This window comes from Rhagoletis zephyria, unplaced genomic scaffold, assembly GCF_001687245.7.
Source record: "Rhagoletis zephyria isolate East Lansing unplaced genomic scaffold, Rhagoletis_zephyria_1.1 Rzeph_scaffold_03026, whole genome shotgun sequence".
Classification (NCBI taxonomy): Eukaryota; Metazoa; Arthropoda; class Insecta; order Diptera; family Tephritidae; genus Rhagoletis; species Rhagoletis zephyria.
In genome coordinates this window covers 46,075-61,431 of record NW_016160110.1, presented here as the reverse complement: position 1 = coordinate 61,431, position 15,357 = coordinate 46,075, and the positions used below count along the sequence as shown (strand labels likewise).

Genomic DNA, 15,357 nt, shown 5'->3' with positions numbered 1-15,357 from the left:
TTTGCAATCCTCAGTTACATGGAATACATGGTGTAAAGTGGTCGAAGAGGTAGAAGTTTACATATTTGCAGTGATAGCTAAGATGCGCTCCAGGCATGATTAGTCTAAGCTAAAGTATATTACCAGGCATTGATTAGTCCTCAGCCCGCTACATCTCTCACATTATCGACCATCCGTTAGAACCTCAGTGAATGTTTCATTGACCTATGACTGGGAGGCCTCCAGGTGCTGAAAGCGGGTAAAACTCTTGTTGCTTCCAATCTCATTGCCTTCATTTAGCAGATGGGGCCACTTGGGGCTTAGCTAACTGGTTACTTCTCGGGCACATAAAACTGACTGTCGACGGCATCCAGGCCAACCTTATTTTCTCTACTTGCCTAGGGATACGTCTTTTGGCGGCGATGTGTTGAAAGACTAACACCGGAGCTGCTTCGATTAATTCGTAGATCGCGCATATTTAAACTGTAAAATCGACTCCATTCATTTGAAGCAATGGGGTTAGCAGCTATGAATGTTCGGATGATAAGAGCCCTACATTGTACACATTAACAATATACATACATTCATGTGCACATAAGGGCGAACACATGTATGTACGTGAGTATGTTGGCACACGTCACTTTTTTTGTGTTAAAAGATTGGCCTTTTCGTTCTGATTGCAAACCAACATTGTCGCTGTTAAGCCACTGTAACCTGCACATCACAATTGTACAAACTAAATACTCAGAAAACTGTTTAGTCCCCACATAACACAACCAACTGCCTAAGGGGCCCTAAAAAATATTCTTATTAGCTGACACTCTCTCTCTGTATCTTGCCGCTCGCATTTTTGTGCTCCCTCTTGTTCACTACCCTTTTGATTACACTGTGTAGTGTGGTGTTGATCCATCGCAGCTCTAAACGAAGAACCCAATTTATGTTGAGGTGCGCGCGAGCTGTTCATGGCACTGATCGAGAACATTGCTAAGGCACGATCACTTGCGCCACTGTTTAACCCTCTGTCAGGGCAATGACAAGCAACAGGGGAGGAAGCAGGTATGCTACGTACTCACACTGTACTCAATGGAGTGGCACTGCTGTAGGCGAGAAGAGTGAACAGAGCTGCTGCTATGTTGGCTGTTGCTTCACTTTCAAATTGTACTTAAGCCACTACCAGAGGACGAAGGGAATCATTACGGCATTTGATTTCGTAGCCACACAAGCTCGTCTTAGAACAACACCGAAGAAAATAAAGTAGAAAGTAGTAGTTGAAAATCAGTGCAAAGTCAATCTAATCAAAAGCGAGAAAGAAGTTTTATTAGTTCAAATTTTTAAAACGCAAAAACGCACACCCAAATAAATTTCGCACAAAAATGGCAAGTGTTTGCATGCCACAAACGGGTTACCAGCAACATCAACAACAACACCATTTCCAAATGTTGAACGGCAACATAATGTTGCTACAAAAGGCGCAACACCAACAACAGCAGCTGCAACAACAAAACCTCCATACCGCCGCCTATCAGCACAAGAAGCACCAGACCATCGCACCGGCACCAAAAGTTTTGGGCAACAGCAATCTTCACAACATCCAAGTGGGTGCCGCAGGTGGTGGTGGTGGCATGTTGCCGCGCAAGAAGTACACCTACATGAATGTGCCGTACGGCGAGCAGCTGCCATCGGTGGCACGTCGCAATGCGCGCGAACGCAACCGTGTCAAGCAGGTGAACAACGGTTTTGCCAACTTGCGTCAGCATCTGCCACAAACGGTGATCAATACGTTGTCGCATGGTGGACGAGGCGCCAGCAAGAAACTCTCCAAGGTGGATACGCTACGCATCGCTGTCGAGTACATACGCGGTCTGCAGGATATGCTCGATGAGTCGCAGCCAGCCGAAAATAAATTTCATACCGGCACACTCTGCGATGAGTCCAGCAACGATGGCAGCAACTATGGTTACTCCTCGATGGGCAGTCCCAGTGAAGCAGCCTACAATCAGCTGCAACAATCCTATCACTCAGAGGCTTCAGTTTCACCGGCGCCTAGTTTCAGTGGCGATTCGGATATTTCGATTGGTGGCGTCAATTATTTGCAACCAGTGAAACTCGAACACCAGCAGCTGCAGCAGCAGCAGCACCAACAGCCTGCTCAGACGCACTTCAAGTTTGAATCCTTTGACGAGTTTGCGCATTTGTCACCTGCAGATGAGCAACCCGACGATGAGGAACTGTTGGACTATATCTCTTCATGGCAAGAGCAGTAAGCCAAGGCGGCGCAATCAGTGACTGAAACAACCTGCGCAGTGAAAAATTGCCTTCGAATGAGGAAGTAGCAAAAATTTTAGAGACATCATAGCCCAGTGGCAACTCAGGACTCAGTATCGTTACAAAGATACATTTTATATATATATTCAATTTTAGTGACTGTTGTGCATAAAAAGGAAGAGCTTTTGCTTGACCTTGCTTAAAAATTGTAAATAGTGCCTTGTAAATTCGAAATGTTTTTATGTTGTAAAATATTTAGTTTAAGTATATTTTTTTTTAAGAATTTTAACTCATGGAAGACAAATGATTTAAAACCCTACTCATAAGCTAAGCGCTAGTTTTAAGCAATGGAGGACACTAAACTAAATAATTGTAAGACTAAGCAAACCACTCTAAAAAAATACAAAACAAAGAAAAACAAACCAAATAAAACAAAACCCAATGAAAAACAAAAATTGTATACCTTTTATTCTTGGAAATTAAATTTTTAGTATACAGCAATATTTTGCCTTAGTGGTGTTGAAATTATGAAGACTAGCGTCCATATGCGACAGAAAACAAGTGACGAGCTACCTACAGATAAACCATTACCTTACCCTTCGTCTGACACATGAGTCCAGCCAGGCCTTTTCCATTTTCAAATTACAAAAAAGGGTACTTTAGATATAGCTAGAGGCTTGAAATTTCAGGTAGCTTACTAAAGTTTAGTGAATTACCAATCTGTAAAAAATCGTGTTGGTATCATATATATAAAGCTAGATATATAGATATGTTGATTAATACATCACATTCGTAACACATAGGTCTGGCTGGACCCACATATATTCCTATGTAATTTTTACCTAAAATGAAGGAATGCAACCGTTTTTCAAAGTTTTATTTTGAATTTTTGAATTAGCATGGCAAGAGATGATTTGCATTTTTAACCGACTTCCAAAAAAGGAGGAGGTTATCAGTTCGTCGGAATATTTTTTTTTATGTATCTTACCGCATAACTTTGGACCACGTNCAGTTTGGAAATATCTTGGGTAGGGTTGCCACCTATTTAAGAAGTCTAATTGAACTATTTTATACCCAAGTTATATGAAATATGAGCGATGGATGTCAAATGAAAGAGTTACAAGAAATTATTGGGGGATTCACAACGGTGTCGTAAGTGTCGTATTGTTGTATGTCGTAAACTTTAAAAGCACCACTGAGAAATGGTTTAGATTAATCATTAGGAATATTTTTAGAGGTTATTGAATAGGGTTTCACCTGTTTAAATAGTTTAATTAAATGTTGGCGTTTTGACGTCATGCGGGTTCACTAGTATATGTAGTTTTTTAAATGAGAATTGAAGTCGGTTTTTTTTTCAAAAAATTACTTGTTAGCTAAAATGATGTTACTCGGAGCTCGCTTGTGCTATGCTAATCCTCTCTTGACCACAGCGCTCAATTTTGCGATGGTGTTGAGGTCTGGGATTTGTGCTGACCACTTCATTACAAGAAAATTTTTCCCAAGCAGCCGGCGGTGTCGAATATTTTCAGAATCCTTTGGATCTCCGTCCTGCTGGCAAACAACTTCTTCCGCAGGGTTTGCGCTTTTGTCTACAAAGTCCGGCAAATTTGTTTGGAGGATATGTTCATTATACCTTTTATATTAACCCAAGACACTAAATGCCAGCAAGCAAAACATCCCACGCCATTAAGCTGCCACTTAAATTTTGTAAAAGTCACGAGAATTGGAGCTTTTGCACTTAAAAGGGGTAATATGGTCCGATGGAACGAAAATTAATTGTTTCCAAAACGATAAAAAGGCATATTTTTGGGAAACACCTTATCAACATCTTCAAAAACACCATACAAAGAAAAACATGTAACATGGTGGCCAGCACAAATCCCAGACCTCAAAGCTATCGAAAAATTGAGCGCTGTGGTCAAGAGAGGATTAGCATAGCACAAGCGAGCTCCAGTAACATGAAAGAGCTTTGGAGGTGAGCAAAATTATAATGGGGTAATATTCCAAGCGAAATCATAGAAAACTCAGTAGAGAGCATTCCCGGACGTATGAAAATCGCTATTAAAAGCAAAGGAGTCTCCACAATCCTCTTGATATATACCTCCTAAAAGTTCAAAACTGAGTGAAGATAGTTGCCTTGCGTTTTTGCTGTGAATCACTTGTTAATTTTTCTATTTACTGGGCTTTATACCCTAGATAATAAGGAAAAATTGCTGAAAATTTCAAAGCAATCCGCTTATTATTAAAAAAGTTATGTTACTGTAAGTAATAAAATGTCGAACATGCGCCCGGTTTTGATCGCCAGTGTATTTAAATAATAAAATAAAAAAGAAAGCCCTTAAATTAAGTAAATATTTGAATAACATACAATAAATAAGTTTAATTGAACAAATGTTGCACATAATTTCTATATAAATTCATACAATTTGCATGTGGGTCCATCCAGACTCATGCGTACCGAATGTGCCAATCGAAACATGTGTCTGACGGAGAGTTAAGAATGCTGGGTAGGCCAGCAGCGAGAGGAATCCAGGCAAGCGTTAGGATATTAGTTCAAATAATAGGCAAAAAATATATATTTGAAAATTTCTAACGACATTTCTCGGGCCTTTGTTAAAAAATTAGGAATTTTTTTCCCCTCTTGGAACTTCACTTCAGCATCATTCGCCATTTTATTGACGACTACACTTTAAATTGATTCAGGATACCCTTTTATTTATTTTACAAGATTTATTGAATAGTTTGTTTATGAGGAGTAAATGCCCGCAGACTGATGCATATCTTTAAGCTCAATAATATTTCAGTTCGCGTATTAATCCTTCGTTAGTTTATTTTCTACGACTTTATGTTAACCCAAAATATGCAGTAGACATTTTAATGATTATCGAATTGGTACAAAGGCCTCAATCTGATCACAGCTCATGTAACTTTTTCTTTGGCAAGGGTTCCAGAAAATTGTAAGTAATCAAGTAGCAAAAAGAACAGATGGGCTTGCAAGAAAAATTTACTAAGTACCAGCCTGTGAGAAATTAAACACACCGGTCGCTTCCTGATAACTCATGGTTGGTCCATTATTCACGAAAGAATAAGAGGTAGAAACACTCATACATATGCATACTTACTACATAGAAACTTCGGAAGTGGCTCTTTCGGTTTTGGCAGCAATTTTTAGAAGGTGATTAACATTAAATCATGTCTCGCTAAGCTGGAAAAATATCGCCCTAAACAAACAAAGTGGCTGGGTTCCACAAACAAGGCCAGGCGCCACTTTTAAGCCGCGATCGTTGCTTGAATAGACCACAAGTAAGCCTATGCCCGCGATATCAGATCCATTTTCTTCGGCCAGAGGCGAAATTACGGAGAGAGCTCTGAGGCCATGGTTTGTACACTGGAGTACCACGGCAAATTGATGCATACTCTCGTTTTCAGCGCTGGTGTGGTGATCATCCCGTACTAAAGATTACGTACATACTTAAAAACTGTGTAAAATTCAGAGATCAGTTGCTGTTGGCATAACGGGTGTAATGAGATCCTAAGCAACGAAGGCTCTAAAGATCGAAATAGTATCGATAGACGTTTATCGGAAATTCAGCATCTAACAATGCAATCAGATGCCGGACAGACACACATTGCATACATATAAAATCACTGCCAGCCGACTAAACCGTACCAAAGGGGTAAAATGGTCTTGACAGTCGGATCAAAGGTTATTGAATAAATTACTTTGAAGATAACCGTTAGACTTCACCATGCAAGCGTTTTTTAGCCGGAATGTTTCTCATACAAGATGTGGTAAGGTACGCTAAACTTCTTGCAACCACGAAAAGGCAGGAGAACATTAACTGAGATAGTCAGGCGGCAGAGCTAACATCATGCGGCTCTGCGCTCAGTAAAAATAAATATAAAATCACGACTATCTGCATAGAACACTGGCCCGTGGATGTACAATTCGAAAAGATCACCATACTTATCTTTCAACAGATACTGCCGCTGTGGCATGGACCCGCCCTCGACTCAATGTAAGACATTTTAAAGAGGAAATGCTCTGGAACGTCTGAATTTTTTGTCACAACAAGAATGATGGAATATGGAATAGCAAATTACCAAGGCTTTTACACAAGCAGTTGATTCGGACAAGTTCGCTAAGAACAAAGAAGGGATACTACTGAAATCACGTGACATAAGTGTGCACCTGAGAGACCCACAAAAACCCAAAGTCTATTAGCCTAGATAACCATTTGAGACCCTTCAAAGTAGCATTTAGCGAATTTCACTAAATAGCAACTACAGCAGGAGCAGATACTGGAGGTTCTAGCTGTGATCGCAGGCAGACGCTTTATCGAGCTTTCGTGCAGCAAAGCACGCAACGACAGTACAAAGCTTCCTTACGACACCAAGAAAAGTAAGTTGTATTTTTTGCAATTTCAACCGCAAGAACTCTGCACAAAGAGAAAGTTTTTAATCTACCGAAAAAGTGTATAACAATTTGATTAGAAAAACAAAATTTGGACCTCTATTCTTGAATAATTGATAAGCTTAGCCAATTCTTTATCTATAACTATACTCAAAGAGCCCGCGGACTATTTCGAAAACTTGCATAAAATATGTACTTATGTCACAAATAGATATACACCCTACCCCCAGTCAATCAAAAAATAAACAAGCGCAAGACGCACGCGCACAAAGCGTGTAAACAGTTACTCACTGTGCATTTCATACAGCACGGCTGGGTAGCAAAATAAATAAATTAAAATTAAAATATTTTTATCATTTCCGCTGAGCTTAAAGAGCAAAAAAAAAAACAAAACAACAACCAAATTAAATGCAACAACGGAAGTAACCGGTCACGCCTCATAGCATATCTACAAGGACCACGTGGGCAAATAAGCTACATATGTACAAGCAACTGCAGCAAAACGCTTATCAAACAAAGCTGAGCGAACGACAGGCAGGCAGTCAGCCAGTTTGATGGACCGACAGGCAGGCTTTACGCCTGGTCAAAGGCGTAAAGCGTACATAATTTGCCTGCTAATGCACTTCCGGGCCGGAGTGGTGTGGCTGCCTGCATGGACACCACCGCACAGCAAAACCTCAACCCCAAAACGAATACGAATGCGAATGCCAAACAGGATAAGGACAGAGGCGAACAGGACATGAAGTAGGTGCGTGCTTGTGCTTGTGTTAGCGGAAGGGATGAAAGGGGTGAGTGAATGACAGACAATATTCTCAACCAGGAGAAAATTGCTTACGTGTGCCGCTTGCCAAACAACAAAAGCAACTCCAACAAAAGCAAGCAGGACACGCCAAAGTGGTGAAAAGGAAATTGCAGCATAATAATGAGAGTTACTTGTATAAAAGAATAAAAAAAAAATATATTTATTTATATTAAATGCAGGTACAAAGGACGCTTGATAGAGCAGAGAGGCTTGCGGCGCTCGATAAATATGCGCTAATGCAGAACGCAACAAAAAAAAAAAACAAAACGAGCATAAATATTGAATCGAAATGAAATCAACACCCCAATAAAGTGGTGGTTACACAACTTACGTATGTATGTCGGTGCATGCGGCCGGCCTGGCAGCGTCGGACAGGTATGCAAATGCCAGCGGGATGTGTAAGGCGTGCGGCTGTTGGATTGCGCATGCGCACCCCAAGACGATTGCCGTCTGTGAAAAGTGAATTAAGAAAAGCGAAATTCTGCTGGTTTCTTAGGCAACAATTGCAAACATTGAAATTTGATCAGCACATTATAATTATGCAAATACTGCAAGCCTTACTGCGGCTGCATTTGGAGGTGAGAGTGTCTAGAGACACGCGCAAGAGCGGATATGGGTGGAACCCGGCCATGTGCCAGTGACAGCGTGACAACTGTATGCGCTGATTTGTTTTGCGTCGAATGACAAGCCGCGTCTTAAAAGTACAGTCTGCAATGAGTTGTCTCAAAAAGATCCTAAGTCAGATGCCAGCTAATAGGTAGTAATCGTGTTAGAGCGAATTTTTAGCATACAAAGACAATGCGCAAATACGGCGAGTAGGTTGTGACAGGACATTAAGACGCGGACAACACCTACATACATACATACGTGAGGCATGCAGTGAGCGCAGTACCATCGGCCGACAAGAAAAATGAAAATAACAAGAAAATGTAGGCGAAAACTAATTGAAAGACAGCGCAAGGAAGTAGCCAAGGAAACAGGCAAGGAAGTGCGGGAAGTAAGTGAGGCTGCTGCCCGCCTTACTTACAAAGGTTGAGGATTAAATTTGTGCTTCATTCATTTCTGTATTTTGTGTGGAAAAAAGAAATGAAAAATTGTATCAAATTCGTTGCAGAATTTGTGATAATCGTCAGCAGCACTGAGCTGAAATTAAATACGAATAGAAATTGAAAAAAGAAATGTAGGCTGAAAGAACGAGCCTAACTGCAATGAGTATTGCCAGAAATTTTTTCGTGACAAATTAACCAAGTGGATATTAACAGGGCTATTACATTTCAACTCACCACAGTCTTTCGAAAGACAAAACTATTTCGTAAGACAATTGTCAATTCTGGCGTCTTTCAACTTTACGAGGAAGTCTTAGCGTTATGCTGTTCGCATTTTAGCAATAAGTTTTTTATTTAAATTAAATTATGAAAACATATCTATCTATATATGTTTTTTGACAAAAAAAAAACTAAGAATTAAAATAAAATTAAATAGAAAATAAAATGAAATTAAAGCAAAAATAAATAATAGTATTTTAAAAATTAAATTAAATTAAATAAATATATTTTTTTTTGTTCAAAGCAATAAAGTATACAAATCTAAATGAAATGCAAATAATTTAGACAAAAATAAATAAAAGAAATTAAAAAAAAACAATCCTAAAAATTTAATGAAATAAAAAATATAATTATGCGTTTAAAAGAATAAATTCTAAAACAAAAAAAAAAATGATAAAAAAAAATATATAAAAAATATATCTGCAGTTGAAAAATAAAATTAAAAAATTTAAAAAATTGAATACAATTCAAAAATATAAATTTTTCTTTTTAAAACAATAAAATCTTAGAGAAATTAAAAACTTAAATATTTAAAATTGTTTCTAGAAATGAAATGAAATCAAAAAAATATAAATTTTTCTTTTTAAGGCAATGAAATCAAATAGTAAAAAGAAAATTAAATAAAAAATATAAAAATTAAATAAAAAAAGTCTGCCGCCCGAGTGTTTGGACCTCTCTAAGGCTGCACTAAATAAATTAACAAAAATCTTTCGAATTAACTTGCCAAATGGCTTTCATTTGCCTTACGAAAGACTTTTTATATTTTGTGTTCTAATTGTCATCGGGCGTTGAATTTGTTGGTGTAGTTTTTTTTGCTTCTGTGCTACCGCTATCACCTTGTATGAATTCGCCTTGTATTCTGCATAAAATTGGAGTTACAGGTCTACTGGGATATTTTAAGTAATATTTTTCTAAAAGAATATCACTTGAAGTGATGGTTTCCCTCTTGTTACTAATTTTTGGTTTATAAAAATTAATCTGCTCTCGAAACCACATAAAAAATATTCAAGTGCTGCAAGAAGTATTCATAGTGAAAATTGGTTTATAAGGAATTTATGTTTAATTTTAATATCTTCAGTTCAGGATTTTGACGATATTTTTTGAAAGTAATTCTTCATTTTGAAGATAAACCTGCACTTCTGGCAACACTAACTGCAATATGTAAGCGTAAGTAGGCAGCAGCAACTTCCTTACGCTCTTCCGCTCCTTCAACACATCCCTAAGGCGATGGATGGACATTCATCAGCTGCGGCTGCCTCTTCTACTGCTGCTCTAGTTATATAACACCGGTTGAGTAATCCTTGGGAGAAAGGTGTCAAAATTTGGCATAAGCCAATGACGCAATATTTGTGCCAAGGCTTTATACAACTACTGTCGGGAATAATCCTCAGCTCAGCACAGAATTGCAATGCGCATGCGAAAATTCTCCTATAACTTAAGCAGCGCTCCGATTCCAAGCCAGTACGCTCAATTGAGTAGCGTATAAAATTTCTGCTGGCGATTACAATGATGAGATGAGGAGAATAAGTAGCCGAGCATAGCTTGTTATCATCAATTTTTTTTCTACAGAAAACTATGAATAGACTCACGGGATTTACCGAAAATAAGAAAGAAAAAATATTAAATTGAAAAAGTCCTGCAAGGAAGTTGTTGTTTATTTTGCACTGCATTGTGATCCTTATGTCACCCGAAAAGTAACGAACTCCGCCGGACTCTTGTCATCTCGTCACAGCACATTTCCTCTATAAGTGCAAGTTACACAAATTTTTATGTACTTCAGCGCCCATCAGGCGTACCAACCAACAACAAGTAATATAAATATGTTAAAGTACATCCTATTGAAATTCAATACTAATGTTAATGTTTTTTTACGTTACAAAAATATGTTCGTACAACTCATATACAAGTCATAAAAGGATATGTTGAACAAATAGAAAACAGTGTTTGACATAAATTTTTTGGTGCGGAAGCATTCACATATCCCTCAGCACTTGCAATAAATTTAGGCAGGTTCCTGCACAAACGTATACATATATCCTTCATAACCATACATACATACATACAAACGAGTAGAGGTACATACATATGGTCGCACATAAATTTTCACATGTGTTTGTTTAGTGCGATTGTTTGTTTGGCGTCACATAAATCTTTTGGCTTCACTGCAACTTGCGCCTGTCTCGCAGGACAATGCCAGCACGCCCATTTTGCCACTAATATTCATTGATTACTTTTTTTTTGGCGTGATTTATGCTGATACTTACGATAGAATATGACTAGATCGCAGTGACATTAGTCCAGCTACAGCAAATTGTATTAAAGTTATGAATTTTTCTCCAAAATGCCAGCCACTTGAAAGTCCTTCGCTTTAAGCAATCTACTTTCGGCTACTTTGCAATCGAGTGAATTTTGACACCTTCCACGGCAGTTGCTCAAGTGTTATTTTTGCCGCTGAAGGATATGTTGCGTAACGTTGTAGCAATATCCTTTTGTACGAAAGGATTCTTGAAGTGTGCCATTAAATTTGAGTACTTTTTCACACAAAGTGCAAGAATTTTGTTTTGACTAAGAACACTCGTAGTGTAGAGTAGAGTTCTTTGAACAAAGTCATAAAATTAAAGTAGGCTATGTAAAATTAAGTTAACGATATCTAATTAGTCTGGAATGAGTTTATTTGGTTTCGAATAACGGCATTACATAAATCACAATTTTATTGTACCGCTCTTCAGGGTTTCATGTACGCACAAATATCTGTGAAGCAAAGGATTCGAATTTCTATGCTGAAGCAACAAATTTTAGAGCAACTCAATAAAATGCGAAGACTTAAGATATGTAAATAGTTAAGTTGCAAAAGGATATAACTTTTTCCACATTTATCCGCAGTTCTGGCGCCTTGAAGAATGACGTACCGCTACATATTTATTGGATGCAAAAATATTGAAAAATGTCCTTAGTTTGGTAAGATTAGATTAACTTGGCTGATCAACATTATTTCACGTAGGCTAGTACGGTTGCTAGTGTCGCTAAGTCACGTGTACGATGCGAACGTCTCGAATTCAACTATAACTGTTTCACAAACTCTAGTTGATTACTGATTCTCTGTCCCGCAGAACAAATACAGTTTAGTCACGATCTAAGAATGAATTCCAAATTTTCATATGGTGAGAGAGTATTCTAGTTAGTTCTAGTGTGATATGTATGTACGTGTTTTAGGATCATAGACTGCACTAAGACGCCATAAAATTTTATAGGACTTATGGTTGTCGAGTAAAATATACTGTAGATCCAATATCTTCCCGAGCGTTTTTCTGCATGCGTATAATGCTTTCCTGACCCTTTCTTCTATATTCAGTTTTCACGTCAGCCTACTACCTAAAATTACTCAGAGAGTTTTGCTGAGAGATTTTGTTGTAAACGTGGTATCTTTAACTTGGAACCTTGCACTGTCTGGACTCGCATCCTTTCTAACTTTTTTTGCGCAGTGCTACATACGTTCACCTTGAGTATTTCGCTCCTCAAGTTTGGACCATATCTCTCATCAACACCACCACTTTATTCGGTTAATTCCACATTTTTTTAAGACTTATTTACTAAGCTTGAGCACCGCGAAAAACTTATGCTCCATATTTGAAATCAAAAAATATTTAAAGGTCGCTCAAAGCGCAGAAAGTTTCACGCGTATTTTAAATGAAAAATAAGAATTCGTAGAAATGGTATATAATCCTTAAAATTTAATGTTTTTCAAAAGCAAACTCTGTTCCTCTAGACGAAATTTCAAAGAATAATACCCAATTATGTATTCAACCATTTTTTTTTTTTTACTAACTGTTTTTATAGGTCCCCAAAAACCCCAAAAATGCAAAACAAAAATATAGAAAAAAGTTAATATTTATTAAAAAATTATAAAATAAACAATTGGGTATTATTCTTCGAACAACCATAATTTAGATGCACACATCCCAACCAAAAAGTTATTTGACCCCTGACCATCTATGTAAGTCTTACCTATGTATGTATTTATGTGTGTGTATCTGATTATGTTATATCGGTGCTAGTTTCTTAAAAACATTATAGGGGTATTCGCGATCCGGTGCATACTGTCTAGCTGAAGCATAGATAGCATAAATAGCATGATTGTTGTTGTTTCATATGTTCTAGACAGTATGCACCGGATAGTGAATACCCCTTATATGCTTCCGATGTGCAGAAAGTTGTAGCTTCTGATGTCGCATTGCCATTTTAAATCTCACTAAAAGAAACATTCAATTCTTTTAAATTTCATTGAATATTCTAAAAGTTGTCTCAGTTATTACTAAGTATATTAGCTACTAAATGTAATATTTGTCCTTTACCTTGACTTAGGTGTATATGGTGGCCTTCGCTAACAGAACATTACCTCTGCGAAATCCTTTTCCAAGGTTTAATCCTTTCATTCTTCTGTTGCCTCTAAATACTTAAAAGGTCTATTACGCACTTGCCAAATCCAGCGCTTATGTTTTTATACACCGTCCTATGTATACATATACATACATATGTACTTAGATACATAATCCTACTTACACATGTATTGCAGTTGTTGGGGAAATCCCAAGTGTCCTTTGCCAAATGTTTGCAATATTAAGTGCGTAAATTCCCAGTGGCGTTGTAGAAGACAGGTTTCTATTGCCTTACTTTTAGCTGGTAGGTATATAGAGAAGAATAAGTATTTAGCAACGAACATACTACAAAATAAATATGTGCATTAGGGCGGGTCAATTTTTTTTACTATGTGCATATAGCGTAGGAGGATTCTAGATGGAATTCTGGGCAAATTTGCCAAAGAAACGATGGGCTAGAATCAGTTCGGAGTTTGCCAAATTGCAAAAATATGTCTCTAAGGAAATGTGAAATTTTTCACTATAGCGCCCTCTGCTGGAAGTTTTAAGAAAAATATGAGTACATAATAGATTTCTCATACAAAAAACTATGTATTGCATGTATTCATACAAAATTTAAGCACTTCTTTACTACACTACAGCTAAATGCTAAGAAACCTATTTTCACAATTTGGCAAACTCCAAATTGTTTTTAGACCCATAGTTACTTCGGCAAATTTGCTTAGAATTACAGTTAGAATTCTTCTGTTCTATATAAGCACAGTCGTAAAAATCTCTCATACAAATTGGCCCACCCTAATGTACATATATATGTATATCCATATCTGTTCTATCTACACAGGTGCCTTATCCTTGGTGGATGCACTGTATTGTTACCTAGCTTAGCACAAACTATGTACCTATGTTTTAAGACAGTAATTGTGGTGGAGGACAAAAGCAACACATATTAACTCTGCGACACAACAATTAAAAGTTAGTAGCATTTTTGTTCTAAGATTTAGCTGAGCGCAGTAGTAGGTAAGTGACATGCATGAATGTACGAACGGCTAATTTTTATATGTAAATGCCTCTTTGGGCTTAGCTAAAGGAATATAATATGGTCATACCAAATATTTGAAGCAAACTTTTTAAAGCAAATAAGAAGTAAAGAAGGTGTGAATATTAGAATAAGTAAGTTTATGCGAAGTGTAATTTTTATGTACATATGTATGTATTTAGAAGGTAAACCCCTGAAGACTGATTCTGCGCTGGATGAGCGGAAACCCGCTTTTGGACTTCTATATTAAATATTTCATTAGAGCTTTTCTTAAAAAAATAATCTCTTAAGTGGAATTTAAATATTTATATATGTACATTAGGGTGCTTTTCTGTGACTATTTTTTTAACCAACTTCCAAAAAAGGAGGAGGTTATTTTACTCCCACCTCGGAATATTGTGGGAAATACCTTGAAAAACTCCCTAAAAATTTTAAAGAGCTTTCAAGATTGTACCATAAAATGCCTCTGAGCTGTAGAATTTTGTAGAAAAAAAAATCAAAATTTACAAGTATTTTAAACGTGAAATCTTTGCAAGCTTTGGTCGAGCACTTCGTATTAATATTAGGGGCTAAAATTTTCAAGGATTGTTTTTAGGTACTACCCACAAAATTTCAAGGTGGGAGTGAAAAAAATAGTCGCACAAATGCACACTAAATCTTTTTGTTTTAATATGAATTATGGTAGTTTACTGCCTTTCTCAGATCAAAAGAATCTTGGTGCAAGTAAATATAATACATATACAAATTTTAATAAAGCACTTCAAGTACTATTCACTCCATAGCTCAGTATGTCATATAAGTAAATCTATTGTCTCAAAAAAAGTGTACATACAAAATTGTATGAATGACCCCATTGAAGCACTAAAACCTAAAAATTCCTTACACTACAATGCTTTCCACATATCCTGACCTATGTCACGAACATAACTACATAGTTCTTTTGTAAATCGCACTCCCCGCCAATCTAGCGATTTCATACGACAATTTCGTGTAAACAAAATTTCAACAAACAATGAAACATACCAGCGACCGAATTGACTGCGAACAAGTCATAAAGATCTGACTATAATGAAATATCGCTGAATATTGAAAGGACAATGCATGTGTATGAGTATGTGCGTAGCCATGTGTCTAAATATAAAAGCGAAAAATACTGCGTC

The 15,357-nt window shown here is 37.2% G+C and overlaps 1 protein-coding gene across 1 annotated transcript; it reads left to right on the top strand.

Moving 5' to 3' along the window:
* Positions 1–1,191: 1,191 nt before the first annotated feature.
* LOC108368250 (achaete-scute complex protein T3-like) lies at positions 1,192–2,675 on the top strand. Its single transcript, XM_017623069.1, has one exon. The coding sequence runs from the start codon at positions 1,353–1,355 to the stop codon at positions 2,241–2,243; it is 891 nt and encodes a 296-aa protein (XP_017478558.1). The 5' UTR covers positions 1,192–1,352; the 3' UTR covers positions 2,244–2,675.
* The last annotated feature ends 12,682 nt before the right edge of the window (positions 2,676–15,357 follow it).

What these genes read in the sequence shown, in the direction of transcription:
- LOC108368250 (XM_017623069.1), top strand. Translation starts at nt 1,353, where the DNA reads ATGGCAAGTGTTTGCATGCCACAAACGGGTTACCAGCAACATCAACAA.